At 41.5% G+C, this 18,227-nt stretch overlaps 1 protein-coding gene and 1 long non-coding RNA gene across 4 annotated transcripts in view; both read left to right on the top strand.

Moving 5' to 3' along the window:
* Positions 1-676: 676 nt before the first annotated feature.
* On the top strand, positions 677-7,410 carry LOC144341408 (uncharacterized). The gene is made up of 3 exons (XR_013418328.1): positions 677-744; positions 5,062-5,095; positions 7,018-7,410. It is a non-coding gene; the product is annotated as an uncharacterized LOC144341408 (long non-coding RNA).
* A 612-nt stretch (positions 7,411-8,022) lies between these two features.
* The window catches only part of PAIP1 (poly(A) binding protein interacting protein 1), a 30,680-nt gene continuing 20,475 nt past the window's right edge, over positions 8,023-18,227 (top strand). The window contains exons 1-3 of one of the 3 annotated variants that reach the window (XM_015139970.3): positions 8,023-8,304; positions 9,122-9,291; positions 17,555-17,740. In XM_015139970.3, the coding sequence (XP_014995456.1) occupies positions 8,277-8,304; positions 9,122-9,291; positions 17,555-17,740 (384 nt within the window). In that variant the 5' untranslated portion in view covers positions 8,023-8,276. 3 annotated transcript variants of the gene reach the window in all.

Genomic DNA, 18,227 nt, shown 5'->3' with positions numbered 1-18,227 from the left:
GAAAGTAAGTTTATTTAAAAAGTAAAGGAGTGAAAGAGTAGCTACTCCATAGACAGAGCAGGGCATTCTCGAAAGTAGGAGGAGGAATGCACCCACCCTAAGTACAATACTTGTTTATGTATAGGATAACAAAAACAAAATCACAGGGATATATGCTCGACTACAGGGTTTGTGACAAAGGATTAATTTTCTTAATTATTATATTTTATAAGAATCAATATTATCTTTAAAGCAAAATTAGGAATGCTTTTGTTCTCAAGGTATGGGGATATCAGGACATTCCTGGCCCTGGGTCTGTTTAGTAAACATTATTAGTCTGTTTCCTTAACCATAAACATCTAGAAGCTAGGAATGCCTAACCTCCTGGGAATGCAGGCTAGGGCTGCATTGAATGACGGCTTTTTCCTAGTCCTCATTCAAGACTAAGTCTCTCTGGTTTGAATGCCTCTGACATGCCCAAGAAACTCTGATATGGCTTGCCTGTATCCCCACCCAAATCTCATCTTGAATTGTAGCTCCCATAACTCTCACGTGTTGTGGGAGGGAGGTGGTGAGAGATAATTGAATCATGGGTTAGTTTCCTCCATATTATTCTCGTGGTAGTAAATAAGTCTCACGAGATCTGATGGTTTTATAAGGGGGTTTCCCTTTTTCCTTGGTTCTCATTCTGTTTTGTCTGCTGCCATGTAAGAATGCCTTTCTCCTTCCTCTATGAGTGTGAGGCCTCCCCAGCCACGTGGAACTGTAAGTCTCTTAAATCTCTTTTTCTTTATAAATTACCCAGTCTCGGGTATGCCTTTATCAGCAGCATGAGAATAGACTAATACAACCTCTGATCCAAATTTCTCCAAAGCTATCAACTTGGCTTTTTTAGTATGTAAACCTTCTTAAAGTTTCAAAATGAGGACTGAAGGAAATAAAAATATTTCACCCCAAAATGTATTTATCTGACATATTTTGCCATGGCTGTTCAGAGGGCCTGCAAATGAAGTATCCCTGCAAAGCTGCCTTTTGTGGGAGAGAGCTGCATCTGTAGAGAAAATCTGTATTGATGCAGCCAGGTTCTTTCTGAGGCCTTCCATTGTCTATATCAAGAAAAGATTAACTGAGAGTCTGACAACTTTAAAGGTCTGAAAAAGTATTCGCCATCTAGCCTCTCTGAGGTCTGCTACCTGTTAAGTTTCATCTATATAACAAGACCACCTTTGCTAGCCAGGCTTCCTCTTCTCTCTCTCTCCCGTAACAATGTTTTGCCATTGTAACCTGTTTTGTCACAATCTAAGCCCCCATTCTTCCTGTAACCTCAATATGGTATATAAGCTTCTGAATCCCATTAGGGGTTGGAGTGATCACTCTATGGTTCTCCCTCATGTACATGTTAAAAAATTTGTATGTCTTTTCTCCAATTAGTCTGCCTTTTGTCAGCAAATTTTTCAGTGAAACTTCAGAGGACAAAGCAGAAACTTTCCTTGGCATATACCCCTAAATCTGTTTCCTTTAGGTATTTTCCATCTTACAGGCTGAGGTACCAAAGCCGGAATCCTGGAAGTCACCCTGATCTCTGGCCTCTCACTAATGCCTCACACACAATCTGTCAACTTCTTCCTAAACATCTCTTCAGTGTGGCCTTTCTCTCCAACCCCACTACCACTACCTTTCTGGACACCACCATTTCTCACCAAACTTTCTGTAATAGCCACTGAACTTGTTTTCCTGCTTCACGTCTCATATGCCTCAAACCTAGTAATCTCACACCCCTGCATATCCTCAGCACCTGGAACAGTGCTGGCAGGAAGTAGACACAAAATCAATATTCGTTGAATTAACAAGTGAATGAATGAATTGCTATTGTAGGGGACAAATAGAAACTTCCCCTTTGCTCTCTCAAGTTTTACTGAAAAATCAACTGACAAAAGGTATATTAATAGAAATGACTTTGAGGCCGGGCGTGGTGGTTCACGCCTGTAATCCCAGCACTTTGGGAGGCCGAGGTGGGTGGATCACCAGGTCAAGAGTTCGAGACCAGCCTGGCCAATATGGTGAAACCCCGTTTCTACTAAAAATACAAAAATTAGCTGGGTGTGGTGACGTGTGCCTGTAATCCCAGCCACTTGGGAGGCTGAGGCAGGAGAATCGCTGAACCCAGGGAGGCGGAGGTTGCAGTGGGCCGAAATCGTGCCACTGCACTCCAGCCTGGGTGACAGAGCAAGACTCCATCTCAAAAAAAAAAAAAAAAAAAAGAAAGAAAAGAAATGACTGTGCTCAGAGGAGAGTCACAAAGTAATTACCCAAATGGGGTACAGAAGCTGATATACTTACTATCTTGAAGTCACAGAAAGAGTGGAAGCTCAGCACATAGTCAAAAACAGATTACGGTGTTAAATCAGTTATAATAGCAAGACAGAGTGAGAGAGAGAGAGAGAAGAGGAGAATTGGCTAGCAAAGGTGGTCTTATTATGTAGATGAAATCTCACAGGTAGCAGTCCTCAGAGAGAATGTTTATAAACCTTTAAAGGTATCAGAGTCTCAGTTAATCTTTCCTAGATGGGACAAGTGAGGGTCTCAGAGAAAGCCTCACTGCATCAATGCAGATTTTTCTCTACAGATTCAATCTTCCCCACAAAAGGCAGGTTTCTAACTATTCTTATATGTTCAGCCCATCTGAATAACCATCTTGAACTATGTCAAGGAAATATATTTTGGGGTGAAATATTTTGGTTTCCTTCATTAGCCTCATGGAATTTACAGTACAGCTAAGAGATCAACGTTAAACAAGTATCAGTAGATGTTAAGGGGGGTCCAAGCAGCATTCCTGGCTATCTTAGAATCTAAGATGAATTGGGGCCCTAATCCAGATGGGAGTCTCAAGAGTTGACTGCCTGGGGTTATGTTTAATAGTGGCCAGAGGAAAATAATTTACACAGATGAGACACACGAGGACAAATGCATCAGCTAACCTTTTTCTCTCTTAATGATGACCCCACTCATTTATAATGATATGTAAGTTGCTATGATGATTTGTGCAGAAAGGAATTAACTGAACTAGCTAGCAGAGAATTAGGAGTGATGGAATAAGATGGAACAAAGTTTATTTATATGTTAGGTTTCTAAAAATTATAGATTCACATGCAATTCTAAGAAATAATACAGAGAGATCTTGTTTATGCTTCACCTTGTTTCCCCCAATAGTAATATCTTGTATAACTATAATATGATATAAGAGATACAGTTCACCAACCTTAGTTTTACATGCACACGTGTGTATGTGTGTATGTGTGCGCACTTATTTCTATGGAATGTTATCATATGTATAGACTCACGTGACCATCATTACAGTCAAGAACAAAATAGTTCCATCACAAGGTTTTTCTCATACTACCTACTATTTTAATAACCATATCTTCTTGCCTCTAAATTCCACTCCCTCCTTAATCCCTGGCAACCACAAATCTGCTCTCCATCTTTGTAATTTTGTCATAAACTGAATCACACAATTACTCTTGAGATAGAAATTTTGTGTTCAGCATAATTCCCTTGAGATCCATCAACATTCTTATACTAGTAGTTGTTCCTTTTTTTGCTGAGTAGTATTCTGTGGTATGAATGTACCACGGTTAAACTATTTATTCATCAAACGATATTTGGGTTCTTTCTAATTTGTGGCTATTATTAATAATGCCACTCTAAATATTTGGGTACAGGATTTTATGTGAATATACATCTTAATTTCTCTGTGAGAAATGTCCAGTAGTGCAATTGCTGGGTCATACAGTACTAATATGTATAGTTTTTTAAAGAAACTATCAAACTGTTTTCTAGAGTGACTACAGCATTTTACATTTTCACCAGCAATGTATGAGCAACACAGTTCCTAGTTTCTCTACATCCTTGAATTTGTGTTGTCACTATTGTTTATTTGAGCTATTGGAATAAGTAGGTAGTGAAATCTCAGTGGTTTTTAAAACATTTTCCTACTGGCTAATTATGTTGAACATTTTTCATAGGCTTATGCTATCTGTATATTCCCTTCAGTGAAGTGTTCTTTCATTTATGTTTGGCCCTTTTCTAACTGAATTGTCCTTTTACAGTTGATTTGGGTTTTTTGTTTGTTTGGGTTTTTTTCCAGATGGAGTCACGCACAACCCAGGCTGGAGTGCAGTGGTGCGATCTCGGCTCACTGCAACCTCTGCCTCCTGGGTTCAAGCGATTCCCCTGCCTCAGCCTCCCAAGTAGCTAGGATTACAAGCACGCATCACCATACCTGGCTAATTTTTGTATTTTTAGTAGAGACGGGGTTTCATATGTTGTCCAGGCTGGTCTCGAACTCCTGACCTCAGGTAATCTGCCTGCCTCAGCCTCCCATAGTGCTGGGATCGCACCTGGCTACAGTATTCTCAATACAGTTGAGTTCTGAGGGTACTTTATATATTCTAGACACGAGTCTTTTGTCAAATATGTGGTGCCTTCATCCATTTTTGTTGCTATAAAAGAATAGCTGAGGCTGGGTAACTTATAAAGAAAAGGGTTTTATTTGGCTCACTATTCTGCAGGCTGTACTAGAAGCATGGCACCAACATCTGCTTCTGGTGAGGGCTTCAGGCTGCTTCTATGCATGGCAGAAAGGGAAGGGGAGCCAGTGTGCAGAGATCACATGACAAGAGAGGAGGCATGAGAGAGGGGGAGGGTGCCAGGCTCTCTTCAACAACCAGCTCTTGAGGAAACTCCTTGGGAACTAGTAAAACCATAACTCATTCATTACTGTGAGAATGGCACCATGCCATTCATGAGGAATCTGCCATCATGACCCAAACACCTCCCATTAGGCCCCACCTCCAACATTCAGGATCAAGTTTCAACACGAGGCTTGGAGGGTCAAATATACAAACTATACCATGTGGTTTGCAAATATTTCCTCTTGCATATTTATGAAAATTTTCTCTTGGTAGCTGGCCTTGAAAGGCTGCACTGCCTACTCCCACAAGGTCTAATGATGATCCTGAGATCAACAAGTTCTAAACATCAGTCTTTTTTTTTTTTTTTTTTTTTTTTTACCATCACTAGACTGGTGACCTAAGGAAAGGCAGGACCATTGCAGGTGAGTCCTATTTCTGTTAAAAGCTTATAATGGACTAAGTACTGGGTTAGGACCTAAAGGATTAAAAGGCATCCTCTGTATTCAGAGGGCTAGTTTAGGGAAGGAGACATTTAAATAAACCAAATACTAACAATAACAATCTGGCATGCTAACTACTAAGACACTTTTCCCAGGGTACACTTATCACAAGGGAGAGAATCTAAGATTAGGCAGCTTGGGAAGTCTTACTGGAGAAAGGCTTTCAAGTACAGTTTAAGGAAACATATTTTTTTCATAGTTCACAGCAGGTCCTTTTCCCATATTACAACATATTTTCCAACCTGTCCAAATTTAGTTCTACTCTCCTTTCACCATAAATAAATAAGAAAGGCATACATGTGGATGATGAGCACTCTGATAATTCTCTTTAGGGAGGTCCACATGGTACTCACACGTTCATGTGTTTCTGTGTATGCATTTTGCAATACCTGCCAGTTAGCTCTAAAACAGTCCCAAGACGGATCTGAGCCCTTGTGGTATCTTGGCACCTTTTCTGTAAAATGAAGATATTGGAATGTCTAATTCACAGGATATGAGGATAAAATAAAATGATAAAAGCTCTTGAAAGGTGACTGACACATAACAAATATTAGATATTTTTATTATCATGATGCAAAATCCATTCATGTTATCTCCAAGTCCACCATCCACACATTATAAGAATAGGGCAAAAGTTATACAGTAACAAATACGGAGGAGGCAAAGGATATCTTACCTAACTTTCCTAACAAGAGGGTGTGAAGATGTCATGACATCACCATGGATGCAGTAATGGCCTTATCTTCACATAGGAAAGTCCCAGGTGTTAGAAAAGGTGCTATTCATCATAAAGGTTTTAAGGGGAAGCGAAAGGGTGGTGAGTGCAAACAAAAGCTTGGGACAGAATTGGGGCATCTACTTCAGTGGAGCATAACTCACCGTTAGTTTTCTAGCATAGTTTATGGGTCTTTCCTATATGATAGAAAAGTCCAGACAAGAAGTGACTGGTGACCACATACAATAATGAATTTTAAAATGTTAAAATTGCAATTTTTAAAATTGTAATCTTGTCTGTAATATATGCTCAGTGTTACAATACAGTTATTACTTTACAGATGAGGAAAGTGAGGCTCAGAGAAGCTAAACCCCTTACTTATTCAAAATCACACAGCCAGTAATAGTCAAGGCTGGAATCCCAACTAAGCTCTGGCAGACTGAATCCTATACTTTCCCTACACTGAAGAGCCACACGTACTGCTGGCTTCCTTCCCTGACTTCATTATTTTTGCCTAACATCAATAGCATGAATCATTTATTCATGATTGCCCTCAGTAAAGCCATTTTCTTATTCATTTAGGGGAAAACATTGTTTTCTTTATTAATCAGAAGAGAAAATGGTTAACAAAAGTTTGTGTTCCTAATTGAAATGATTCTTAAGATGAAAAGATAGAAAAACATGAAACCCTGCTTACAACACAAGGCTAAAATCAGAATTTGTGGAGATGGATCAATCCAACAGTAAGGAAATCAATTTTTCCTTCCTTGTCGTTACTCATGTTCATCCATCCTTTCGTTGGCATTAACACTGTTAGGCCTGACAAAAACAACAATTTACATATTAATAAAGTCTAGAATTGTGCTGTGCAACGCAGTAGCCACTAGCCACATGTGGCTCTTGAACCCTTGAAATGTGCCAATCCTGACTAAGATGTGCCGTAAGTGTAAAATATACACTGGATTCCAACTAGTATCTAAAAAACAGAGAAAATATTTAATATTTTAAATCACATATTAAAATACCATTTTGAACATAATGGATTAAGTAAATTTAAATTAATTTCACCTGGGTTTTTGTTGTTGTTGTTTTTGCTTTTTTGAAACGGAGTTTCGCTCTTACTGCCCAGGCTGGAGTACAATGGTACGATCTCGGCTCACTGCAACCTCTGCCTCCTGCATTCAAGCGATTCTCCTGCCTCAGCCTCCCGAATAGCTAGGATTTACAGGCATGTGCCACCACGCCCGGCTAATTTTGTATTTTTAGTAGAGACAGGGTTTCTCCATGTTGGTCAGGCTCGTCTCCAACTCCCTGCCTCAGATGATCCGCCCGCCTCGGCCTGCGAAGGTGCTGGGATTACAGGCGTGAGCCACCGCGCCTGGCCTCACCTGTTTTTCACTCATTTAATGTGGCTTCTCGAAAATGTAAAATTACATAAGTGGTTTGCATTTGTGGCTCGCATTATATTTTCATTGGACAGCACTGATACAAGATGAAAAAGAGGGGAGAGTTACATTGAAAGGTAGCACATTTTCTTGAAATTTCTGGAGGGGAAGGTTAAAGCAGAGAGAACGAAGCTTGTTAAACGTAGGTGTGACCTACTGCGGTAAACACCTAGTGTGAATTAAAAAGGGGGGAACACATATTTTGATTCCGTTTCTACTCCCTTCCCCCGATGCTAACAGAGCAGGTGGCAGTCTCCCAGGGACCAGTCCTCAGCAGTCCGCGGGTCTCGGTCGGAGCCGAGTCGCTGAACACACCTGTGCGCCAGCGAACCCTGGCGCAGGGTCCACGCCCCCTCCCCCCGTGTTTTTATTTTCCGGGCGTCAACTGTCAGTCTCGCACGCCTCTCCTGAGAACTACCAAGTAGCTCCGGCCTGCCTGTGGTAAGCGTCCCCCTCACCCCTCATACCCCCAGCCTGGCCCCAAGAACCCAGATGCCCCTGCCCGAGCCTGGCTGCGGGCCGACCGGTGGCCGAGACGCCACTCGGCGGGCGGCCTGCAGGGCTTGGGGTCCCGCCAGCCGCGAACGGGAGGAGCCGCGCGGGCGCGTCCCGGGCCTCCGTGCCGCAGGGGGCCGCTGTGACCCGCCTGCGCCCCTGCCGCGCCGAAGGCGGGGAGCCGGGTTTTGGGGGAGAATTGGAAAGCCGAGGGTAGCCTCGGGGGGCGGGCGCTCTGGAGTGGCGGGTGCTCGGCCTGCTGTCCGCTCAGCCAGAAGCACCGAGCAGCCGGGCCGCCAAGCCGCCAAGCCGGGCCCGCCGCCCTCCTCCTCCATGAGGCCCGAGTGAGGCGCGGCGGCTACAGCCGACCCGCGGCGCCTTCCCCCCCGCGTCCTATCGCGAGCGCAGCGGCAGCGGCCCCTGGAGGAGGAGGCGGAGGAGGAGGAGCATGTCGGACGGTTTCGATCGGGCCCCAGGTGCTGGTCGGGGCCGGAGCCGGGGCCTGGGCCGCGGAGGGGGCGGGCCTGAGGGCGGCGGTTTCCCGAACGGAGCGGGGCCTGCTGAGCGGGCGCGGCACCAGCCGCCGCCGCAACCCAAAGCCCCGGGCTTCCTGCAGCCACCGCCGCTGCGCCAGCCCAGGACGGCCCCGCCGCCAGGGGCCCAGTGCGAGGTCCCCGTCAGCCCCCAGCGGCCTTCCCGGCCCGGGGCGCTCCCAGGTACGGAGCAGCTCTAAGGGCCCCAGTCCTCCTTGGCAAACGCTTCCCCACGGCCTTCCACGCGTGCCGAGGCCCGACGTTGTCTGCGGTCCCCACCCCCGGTTCCCCGAAAGCATTCCCCGAGAGGGCCGCGTGACCGGGTAGGGACGGGCCCGGAACCGGGTTTGGAAGGTGTCTGCTGGAATCCTTTGTGCGCCCGGCTGGGGGGAGGGGCCGGGTGCGCGGTCTCGGAGTTCGCCGTCCCGGGAGGAAGTAAAAATCGCCTCCCCTCAGCAGCCCTCTAAAGCGCGACCCTAGCAACCAACCACCTCTTTTCCACCGATCCCTTTAAAAAGACACAGGGGAAAAAAGCTCGCAAGCACGCATTTAGAGGCAGGTATGCCCATAAATGAGTCACAGCAAGTCTATTGTTCCTTTTTGTAGGCTGTCTGTACACATCTCGGCGATAACCATAAATTTCATGACGGTTCCTATTTAACTCTTAAAAACAGACGCTTTTCAGATGGGTTTTCAGTATATAGCAAGTTGTTGTACAAAGGAAAGAAAGCATCTAACGCCCGGTTTTTTTCTTTCTCAGAGCAAACGAGGCCCCTGAGAGCTCCACCTAGTTCACAGGATAAAATCCCACAGCAGAACTCGGAGTCAGCAATGGCTAAGCCCCAGGTGGTTGTAGCCCCTGTATTAATGTCTAAGCTGTCTGTGAATGCCCCTGAATTTTACCCTTCAGGTTATTCTTCCAATTACACAGTAAGTACCCCCTTTTTCCTACAACTCTGGGTTAATTTACTGGAATAATGTGATTATTTGTTAGAGTATGTTTGTGCTTTCTGTACTACACCTAAAACATTTTTTTATTGTGAATGTTTTGAATTATTGAACTCAGAATGAAGCAAAGCTGATTCAGGAATATATTTTGTAGTTATATTCAAGGTATTAGAATGTAAGCTTGAGAGTACACATCTGTGTTCTTGTTTCTAGTGATTATTCCATTATGTTAAAATAGACATAGTTTTGGTCCTAATTATTGTATGCAGAAATGTCCTACGGGGTTGTGATAAAGTATTTACATAGGTATAAAGAACGTTTAAACTTTCAGTTTTTCTTTGTAACTTATATAACAACTTTAAAACATAGTCACTTTTCTTAAATAGTCGTACAAAGCACAGTTGGAATATGTAGAAAGGAATTTGTTGTACTGGATAAACCCAGATGAGTAAATGCATAGGGATTAATTGTAGAGAAGTGGGAGGGAATCATTGAAGAAATGATTGATGATACTTTAGCTTAAGTCCTGTCTTTCATATCTTCTTAGTTTTATTGAAGTATAGCAGAGAATACTGTACTTAAGTGTTAGCTCAGTTTCATAGAGTGAACACTCAACTAACCAGCATCACAGTCAGGAAATAGAACATTATCAACATCCCAAAAACCCCCTCTGTCTCCTTCCAGTTGTTCTGATGTCCAAGTATAACCACTGTTTTAACTTCATTGGATAGTTTTGCCTGTGTTCAAAGTTTATATAAATGAAGTCATATAGAATATTTTCTTTCTCACTTTCACTCAGAATCAAGATTACTCCATATTGTAGCATATAATTGGAGGTGACTTATTTTTATAACATTCCATTGCATGAATATATCCCATTTGTCTGACGAACGTTGGTAGCTTTCACTCTTGGGTTATTATGAATAGGGCACATTGTGTGTCTTGCTGGCTGTATGCCTTTATTTCTGTTTGGTATATACCAAGGAGTGGAGTTGCTGGGACTTAGGGTAGCCAGCTTTAGTAGAGACTGCCATGTAGTTTTCCAGAGATTGTTCCACTGTACATTCTGAGTAGTGTATGATTTCCAGTTGTTCTACTTCCTGGTCGACACTTGGTATTTTCTATTTAAGTTTAACCTTTCTGGTGGGCGTATAGTATCTACTTGTGGTTTTAATTTGTATTTCTCTTATAACTGATAATGGCACACCTTTTTTATTATCTCTTTTTGGTTCTCCTTCCATATTTTACAGTAAAAGTATAGAAAAGCTATGTTCCATGTTTTAGATACTCCATGATTCTTACACTGTATAGGAGAAAGCTTTGGGATTGGAAAGAAAAAGATATAGCAGGAAAAGCAATTGATATAGAGTGAAAAAGGCCATCTATCGTGTGAGGCAGGAATGAGAGCATCTTGAGACTTGCCAGAAAATTGTATTTAGCTCACAGAGGAGAAGAACCATTAGAGCGCTATAAGTAGTTGAATAAACTCTAAGGATGCTTGTTCTAGCAGCCACAAGCAGGTTCCCATTTATTTTCTTCCCTATTGACTTGGGCTATTTTATGATGGAGGTATACAGGGGTGTGTTTGTAACAATCGTGTATCAACTATTTTTACATGGTTCAAGTGACTTTGGGGCTGTAGAGCAGTATATAAAGTAATGTTAGTCCACTTACTTTGAGCCACTGCATCTTTTAGGCATTCCTTGCCATCCTCTTATAGATGATCACCTCCTGTGCTCAATTTGCCAAAACAGATTGCAGCCTGGCACCTGGAAACCTGTGTGGCCTGCAGGTGTCTTCTCTGGCCCTGAATGGGTTTGTTTTTTCTTTTAGTTGTTTTAATTAATTACCAATACCTAAATTAGATATTAGAAACTTGAATCATAAAATCTGGCCTTAGTGGACTGGCATTGTGATACAGCAAAAATTGGTTGTAGCTGAGTAGAGGCATTCTCTTTAGATGGAGTCTGTGAGCTCTAATTTGCTTTCTGGCTTATTTCATTCATTTGTAATCTACCTGAATTCTACAGGCATTCAGGCTTACTACCCCTATTCTGGTATATTCTCTAGCCTTACTAGTTTACCCTAATCTTCACTCATAGTTAAGGCTAAAAAAGTTTTTCTCGATCCAATTAGCCACAGAACAGCAGAATCCTTTTTTCCCCCTGACTCTTAGGATGAGCTCTTGTTGCAAAGTAAATGTATTCTAGTGGTGGCCATAATCCAAAGTTAGCTACGTTCACTCACTCGTTCAACAAATAGTCAAGTACTTATCATGAGTCAAGCACTGGTAATACAGCAACAAACAAAATGGACAGAAATTCCTGTCTTCATGGAGTCTCTGTTCTAGTAGTCTCCTGTCTCAGTTTCCAGACATTTATTGAGTCTGCTTTTGTTCTACACATGAAAATCTGTTTCCTGGTATCCTTTTTCTAACAGCTTTTATGGTAGTCTTCTGCTGTGCTTTCTTAACTCCTTCAAGGCACCAAGCCCTTTTATCTTCAGTTCTTCCTCTAATCCTGCTGCTAGAATTTCCTACTTTCCATGCCTTCTTACCAGTGAGTTGCTATATCCATTTATTCCTGGCCATTGTTTCTTCTCAGACAAACCATTATGCCTTGAATATTTCATCACAGTTCACTTACCAGAGCCAAAAATTTAACATAGGAATTCATAAAGCATTGATTAAGAGACAGAAGTTCCCTCCCTCCCCTGCAAAACGAGCTTTTTTTCTAAGAGAATCCCTCTTCAAGTTACTTCCCAGTTTTTCTTCTGCCTTGCAGTAGTATCATTCTCCAATAAGTAAAATTATTCACTGTCTCTCACTGTTGAAACCTCTGCAGTCTGATCTCCCTAATTATATTGATACTATTTTTGTGACTGATGTTCTTCCGATTTTTAAATTTATCCTCCTAAATCTCATTTTAAAACTTTAAGCACAGTAGGATCTATTCAGTTTATAAGTCCCCATGTGCCAGGTCCTGTGCTAGGTGCAAAGGTACCTTTTTAGTCTATCAGAAGCTCCGTCTCATTTTTATAAGAACTAAGTATTTAAGGTATTAATTTTGTTCTTTTTTCTCTCTGAACATAATCTCCTTCATTCCCAAGACTCCGCAATGATTATCCTCTTCCAGATTTCAACCTATGAATTTATTCTGTAGCATTTGTTGTTGTGAGCACCTCTTCTCCCCTACCTCTTTGGCTTCTGTGGCAGTACTTTCTTTATCCTCCCAATTTGCAGATCATTCCTTTTCCCCTCAGATGACTGTTGGTGATGTTCTTTCTTCCATTTTATTACCTCCTTTGCTAATCCCACCTATTCCCTAGAATCTATCACTTATGTGCTAATAACCCTGACATCTTATTCTTCCTTTGAACTCTAGGCATACATTTTCATTTGTTTGACCACTTCCTGAGGACCTCACATTCAAATGCAAGTATAAAATCTATACACAGTATAAAAATTATCTCATGCAAATCTCTTCTTTCTAACTAGATGCTTACACTAAGAACTGGGTGGCATATTGACTCACCTCTCCTGCACACCCTTGCCTTAGTTCAATCCAGCTAGCTAAAGTAGTCTTGACTGTATTCACTCTCTGTAGTGTCTGATCAGTTTTGTTTTATTCCCACTGTTTTGTAATAGGTTCTCATCTCTTGACAATGTATATAGAGTACCTACCATGAAAAAGTACATTTTCTAATTGATATTGCTCCCAATCTCCCATAGAATTCTAAGAAAAATAAAACTTGAAAATATCCCTGTTTGGAAGCCATTTGATTCCACATTGAAGACTGAAGAAATTTGTGGCTTTAAAAAATCTGGTGCTAGAGAAGTAATGCAGGCTTTGATTCAAACACGTTGGAGTGCCTGTCTGTTCCAAATACTCTATCCCTCCTTTTTTGCTTAAAATGGCAGGCTCTGGATCCTCTGTTCTGCTATATTCAAAGCAGTTCTACTTTCTTCTTTTACTTATCAGATTTTACATTTTCTTAAGAGAGTTCTGTTGATTTAAAAAAAAAAAAAAAAAAAAAAAGGACTGCAAATCAGTGTTCTAAGCAGCATTTTTGCCACAAAGAATGACATTTGATGGAAACAGGAAATTAGTACCTTCAGCTGGGACCCCTACCTTTGCCTTTCTCCTATTCCTTGTCATTAATAGTGGTAGGATACTACAAGTCTATAAAACTAACAACTGTATATCAAAAACTTAAGACTAGTTTTTAGTTATGAAATTCCCATATGTATGTAGTTAACATTAAGTATATGAATGTGTACAATTATGCCTAACTGCTTTCACAATTTTATAATGTCAATATTTATAATGGGAACATTTTCTCACTCTAGAGATAAGTACTGTTGTCTCTTGTTTTCTTAAATGGCTATATGATATTCCATTATACAGATACATGATAATGTATTTAACCAATTCCTTGTTAATGGATTGTTACATGGATTTTTTGGCAATGAACATCTTTGTACATAAAGTCAAAATTGGGTTTTAAGCTTTTGTCATTTGAGTTTCACATAGAAGTTAAAAGTATAGGCTTTGTTCTGCCCCCAATTCTAACTAGTTTTGTGACCATGCACAGTCACTTAAGTTGGTGCATGGTCCTTCCTTGCTCAAACCCTCTCCCCCATCCTGTTTTTCCTACTCCCTTAAGAGCCAGTTTCCTTAATTTGGCCCCCAAAGCCCTCTAAGATCTCTCTCCTTATCTGCCTCATTGACCTTATTAGTTACCACCCTTCCTTAGCTTCTGTATTCTATTGTCTTTGTTTTTCAAAGCTATTAGGCCTCCTTGGGGCCTGTGTGCTTTTTGTGCCCTGAGAAAGACAGAGAATGTCTTTCCTTAAATATTTGTATGGCTGGATCTTTTTTTCTTTCTCAGTTTATATATTAACTCTAAGAATCTTTCCTTGGCTTTTTGCTTTTTATTCATTTATTTTTATTTTATTTATTTATTTTTTTTGGTAGTATATTTCAACTTCTAAATACGTCTTCCATCATGGGCGATGAGCTCCATGAGAGGAGAGCCTGAGCCTTGTCTGCTTTATTCATGTCATGGCAGTATCCCATCCCCAAGACAGTCTTTGGCACTTAGTAGACACTCAGCAGCCACACCATTTTGAATGAATAACCAAAGTGACTTAACTACTCTGTGCCTGTTTCCTCTGTGAAGGGAGGATAATAATGCTTACCTCAAAATTTAGTAGGTTAAACAAGAGGCAGGCAAAGCCCTTATGGTGTCTATCACATATCTTATATGCAGCTGGTGGCTATTAGCTTATTAATTGGAGTACCATCCTAGGTGCCAAGAAATACAGCTTTGTATCATTCTTGTTGGATGCTTTTTATACTTTAGCCCATTTATGTATGAATATATGGTTTTTGCATTTGGAATATGACTCAGTATTCTCCTAGAAATTTAAAATGTAATTCATTTGTTGAGCACTTTGTGCTTTACTATGTGATCTTCACCAGTCTAGGCAAATTTGATTAATTCACTTAATCCTCAGAGTCATAGCTATAATATCTATGATTAGTAAATAATTTCATCAATATTAATACCTCCTATTATAGTAGAGTGTTTAACTTGGGTTCAAATGTGTGACCAAAATTTAATGTATTAGAGTTTATATATCCTTCTATTCAATGAACACTATACGTGAATGAAAAAGGCACATGAATCTGCTATTTCTACAGCTGGTTTTACTTCCTGAGTGCCTCTCATAGTACATGCAACTTTTGCTAAGTATCCCTTCAGTCTCTAAAGATACATAGGCCGGGCATAGTGACTCTTACCTGTAATCCCAGTGCTTTGGGAGGCCGAGGTGGGTGGATCATTTGAGGTCAGGAGTTCAAGACCATCCTGATCAACTGGTGAAACCCCATCTCTACTAAAAATGAAAAAAAAATTAGCTGGGCCTCGTGGTGCATTCCTGTAGCCCCAGTTACTCCGGGAGGCTGAGGCAGGAGAATCGCTTGAACCTGGGAGGCAGAGGTTGCAGTGAGCAAAGATCTTGCCACTGTACTCCAGCCTGGGTGACAGAGCGAGACTCCATCTCAAAATAAATAAAACAAAAAATAAAGATACATAAAAAGTGTACAACATGACCTCCAAATGGTGGTCATTTGAAGTAGTAGCACTATAGTGGTCCGTTTTCATGCTGCTGACAGAGACATACCCGAGACTGGGAAGAAAAAGAAGTTTATTTGGACTTACAGTTGCACAAGTCTGGGGAAGTCTCAGAATCATAGCGGAGGTGAAAGGCACATCTGACATGCAGCACCAAGAGAAAAATGAGGAAGAAGCAAAAGCAGACACCCCTGATAAACCCATCAGATATCTTGAGACTTACTCACTATGACAAGAATAGCACGGGAAAGACTGGCCCCATTGATTCAATCACCTCCCCCTGGGTTTCTCCCACTAACACATGGGAATTCTGGGAGATACAATTCAAGTTGAGATTCAGGTGGGGACACAGCCAAAACCATACCAAGCACCAACAGTAGAGGAACAACTGGACAATTGGTAGTGTTAGTCTTTCTCCTAAGACCGTGTCCTGGGCCAGGCGCGGTGGCTCACGCCTGTAATCCCAGCACTTTGGGAGGCCGAGGTGGGCGACACCTGAAGTCAGGAGTTCAAGACCAGCCTGGCCAACATGGTGAAACCCTGTCTCTACTAAAAATACAAAAATTAGCTGGGCATGGTGGCACATGCCTGTAATCCCAGTTACTTGGGAGGCTGAGGTACAAGAATAGCTTGAACCCGGAAGGTGGAGGTTGCAGTGAGCCAAGATCATACCACTGCACTCCAGCCTGGGCGACAGAACAAGACTCTGTCTCAAAAAAAAAAAAAAAAAAAAAAAGACTTTCTCCAACGTGGAGCATTTCTAAGGGTGTTTTGACCACATATGACTTTTTTTTTCCTCTATGCACTCACTGACTTTAGAACTTAACCCCTTCACAAAATGCTTCTGTTTTGTAGTCGTAACTTTTTTATGTGACTTTTCTGTTTTTTTTTTTTTTTTTTTTTTTTTTTTTTTTTTGAGACAGAGTCTCACTATGTCGCCCAGGCTGGAGTGCAGTGGCTGGATCTCAGCTCACTGCAATCTCCGCCCCCCCTCCCCCCGGGTTTATGCCATTCTCCTGCCTCAGCCTCCCAAGTAGCTGGGACTACAGAAGCCCGCCACCTTGCCCGGCTAGTTTTGTATTTTTTAGTAGAGACGGGGTTTCACTGTGTTAGCCAGGATGGTCGCAATCTCCTGACCTCGTGATCTGCCCGTCTTGGCCTCCCAAAGTGCTGGGATTACAGGCTTGAGCCACCGCCGCATCCAGCCTATGTGACTTTTCATTTGACTCTGTTTGGAGAAGGTTAAATTTCATCAAGCAATATAGTTATTATTAGATTTTAACTGTTTGGTAAAGTTTAAAGCGCTTTGGGTGGTATTCCAGGCCCTGAGATGTGAAAGTTGCTGCCCAAGTCTATTATCTTTTGTAAAACTCACCCACTCAGCCTCCTGCCATTAATGAAAAGGTTGGGAACTGCCAAAGGTGACAGTGGTGGAAACCACATTAGCTGGAAACTACTGCTGCTATCAAGGTTTTGTTAGAAACCTGGATGTAGCAGCCAAAAGATCTCCTTCCATTTACACTATAATGAAATTTTAGTTACTCGAGCAACTTTGTGCATTTCTTTGCCCTTGGGGATTAACAGATGATAAAACTTACTAGGTTTTTGTGTTTTTTCCCCCCCCAATAAAAAAGTTGTCAAACATCTGCAGAAATACAGAGTATTTGGTATAATGAATCTTCATGGCCTCAACAGTAAGCTACATGTGGCCATTCTTGTTTTTATATCCCTAGTCCATACTTCCCCTTCCATTTTGAAGCAAATCCTAGATCTTATTTCATTCGTAAATAGATCCGATTCTTAATTTTTGTATTGGCACTGTACTGATACATTGGTTTAAACTTTATTTCTCAGCCGTCTTAGAAGTTGACCCAGAATGAGAAGACAATTCCCTATTCTGCTAAACAGAACCTTTCTGCTGTTAATATTATAACATTTCAGCTTTTAGGCAAGGAAGAAAAATAGCTCAATTGACAATTTCATTGATGAACGTAAATTTTTATCATGTGAAGGATCTTTAAAAAAGCATTTGTGCTAGAGACATAGCACTTTGTGTGTTTCAGCCAGTTGCATAGATTAAAATTTTTTTTTCATTTTTGATCCATAGGAATCCTATGAGGATGGTTGTGAGGATTATCCTACTCTGTCAGAATATGTTCAGGATTTTTTGAATCATCTTACAGAGCAGCCTGGCAGTTTTGAAACTGAAATTGAACAGTTTGCAGAGACCCTGAATGGTTGCGTTACAACAGATGATGCTTTGCAAGAACTTGTGGAACTCATCTATCAACAGGTATGTTGGCTTATAGCATGAAATGACCTTCAGATAGCTTCCTTGAAGCCCAAGGATAGTGGCTACTCCTTGAGGGAGACCAGATTCATGATCACCTGCCTCCACACTTAACTCTTTATAGTTTCTGGGAGTTCTAAGTCTGTCTTGTTTAAAATTCCTGTAGTTAGGGATCGAAGGGCAGAGCCAGACTGGATTGCAAGTTCACCTGTGTAGTCAAGGTTCTATAGGCAGTATTCACCTGTTCGGCCAAAGCTCTATACAGGCAGTGTAGTATAGAAGGTGATATGGGCACTGAAAAGGAAGGCTACATAAGTGCCACCCACCCAAGTAAACCCTGCCCCTTGTTTTGCAGGCTCTGAGATTAGCAGTACCAGAAAAGACTGCAATTCTTTTCCGCTATGTGTTGAATTGAATAGTAGTATTAGAGTAAGGGAGGAAAAAAATTAAGAGAATTTGCTTGCCTCATAAATAAGTCTTTAAAAAAAGA

The sequence above is a fragment of the Macaca mulatta genome, chromosome 6 (assembly GCF_049350105.2).
Source record: "Macaca mulatta isolate MMU2019108-1 chromosome 6, T2T-MMU8v2.0, whole genome shotgun sequence".
NCBI lineage: Eukaryota > Metazoa > Chordata > Mammalia > Primates > Cercopithecidae > Macaca > Macaca mulatta.
Note: the sequence above shows the minus strand (reverse complement) of the source record. Positions and strands in the feature narration are given on the sequence as shown.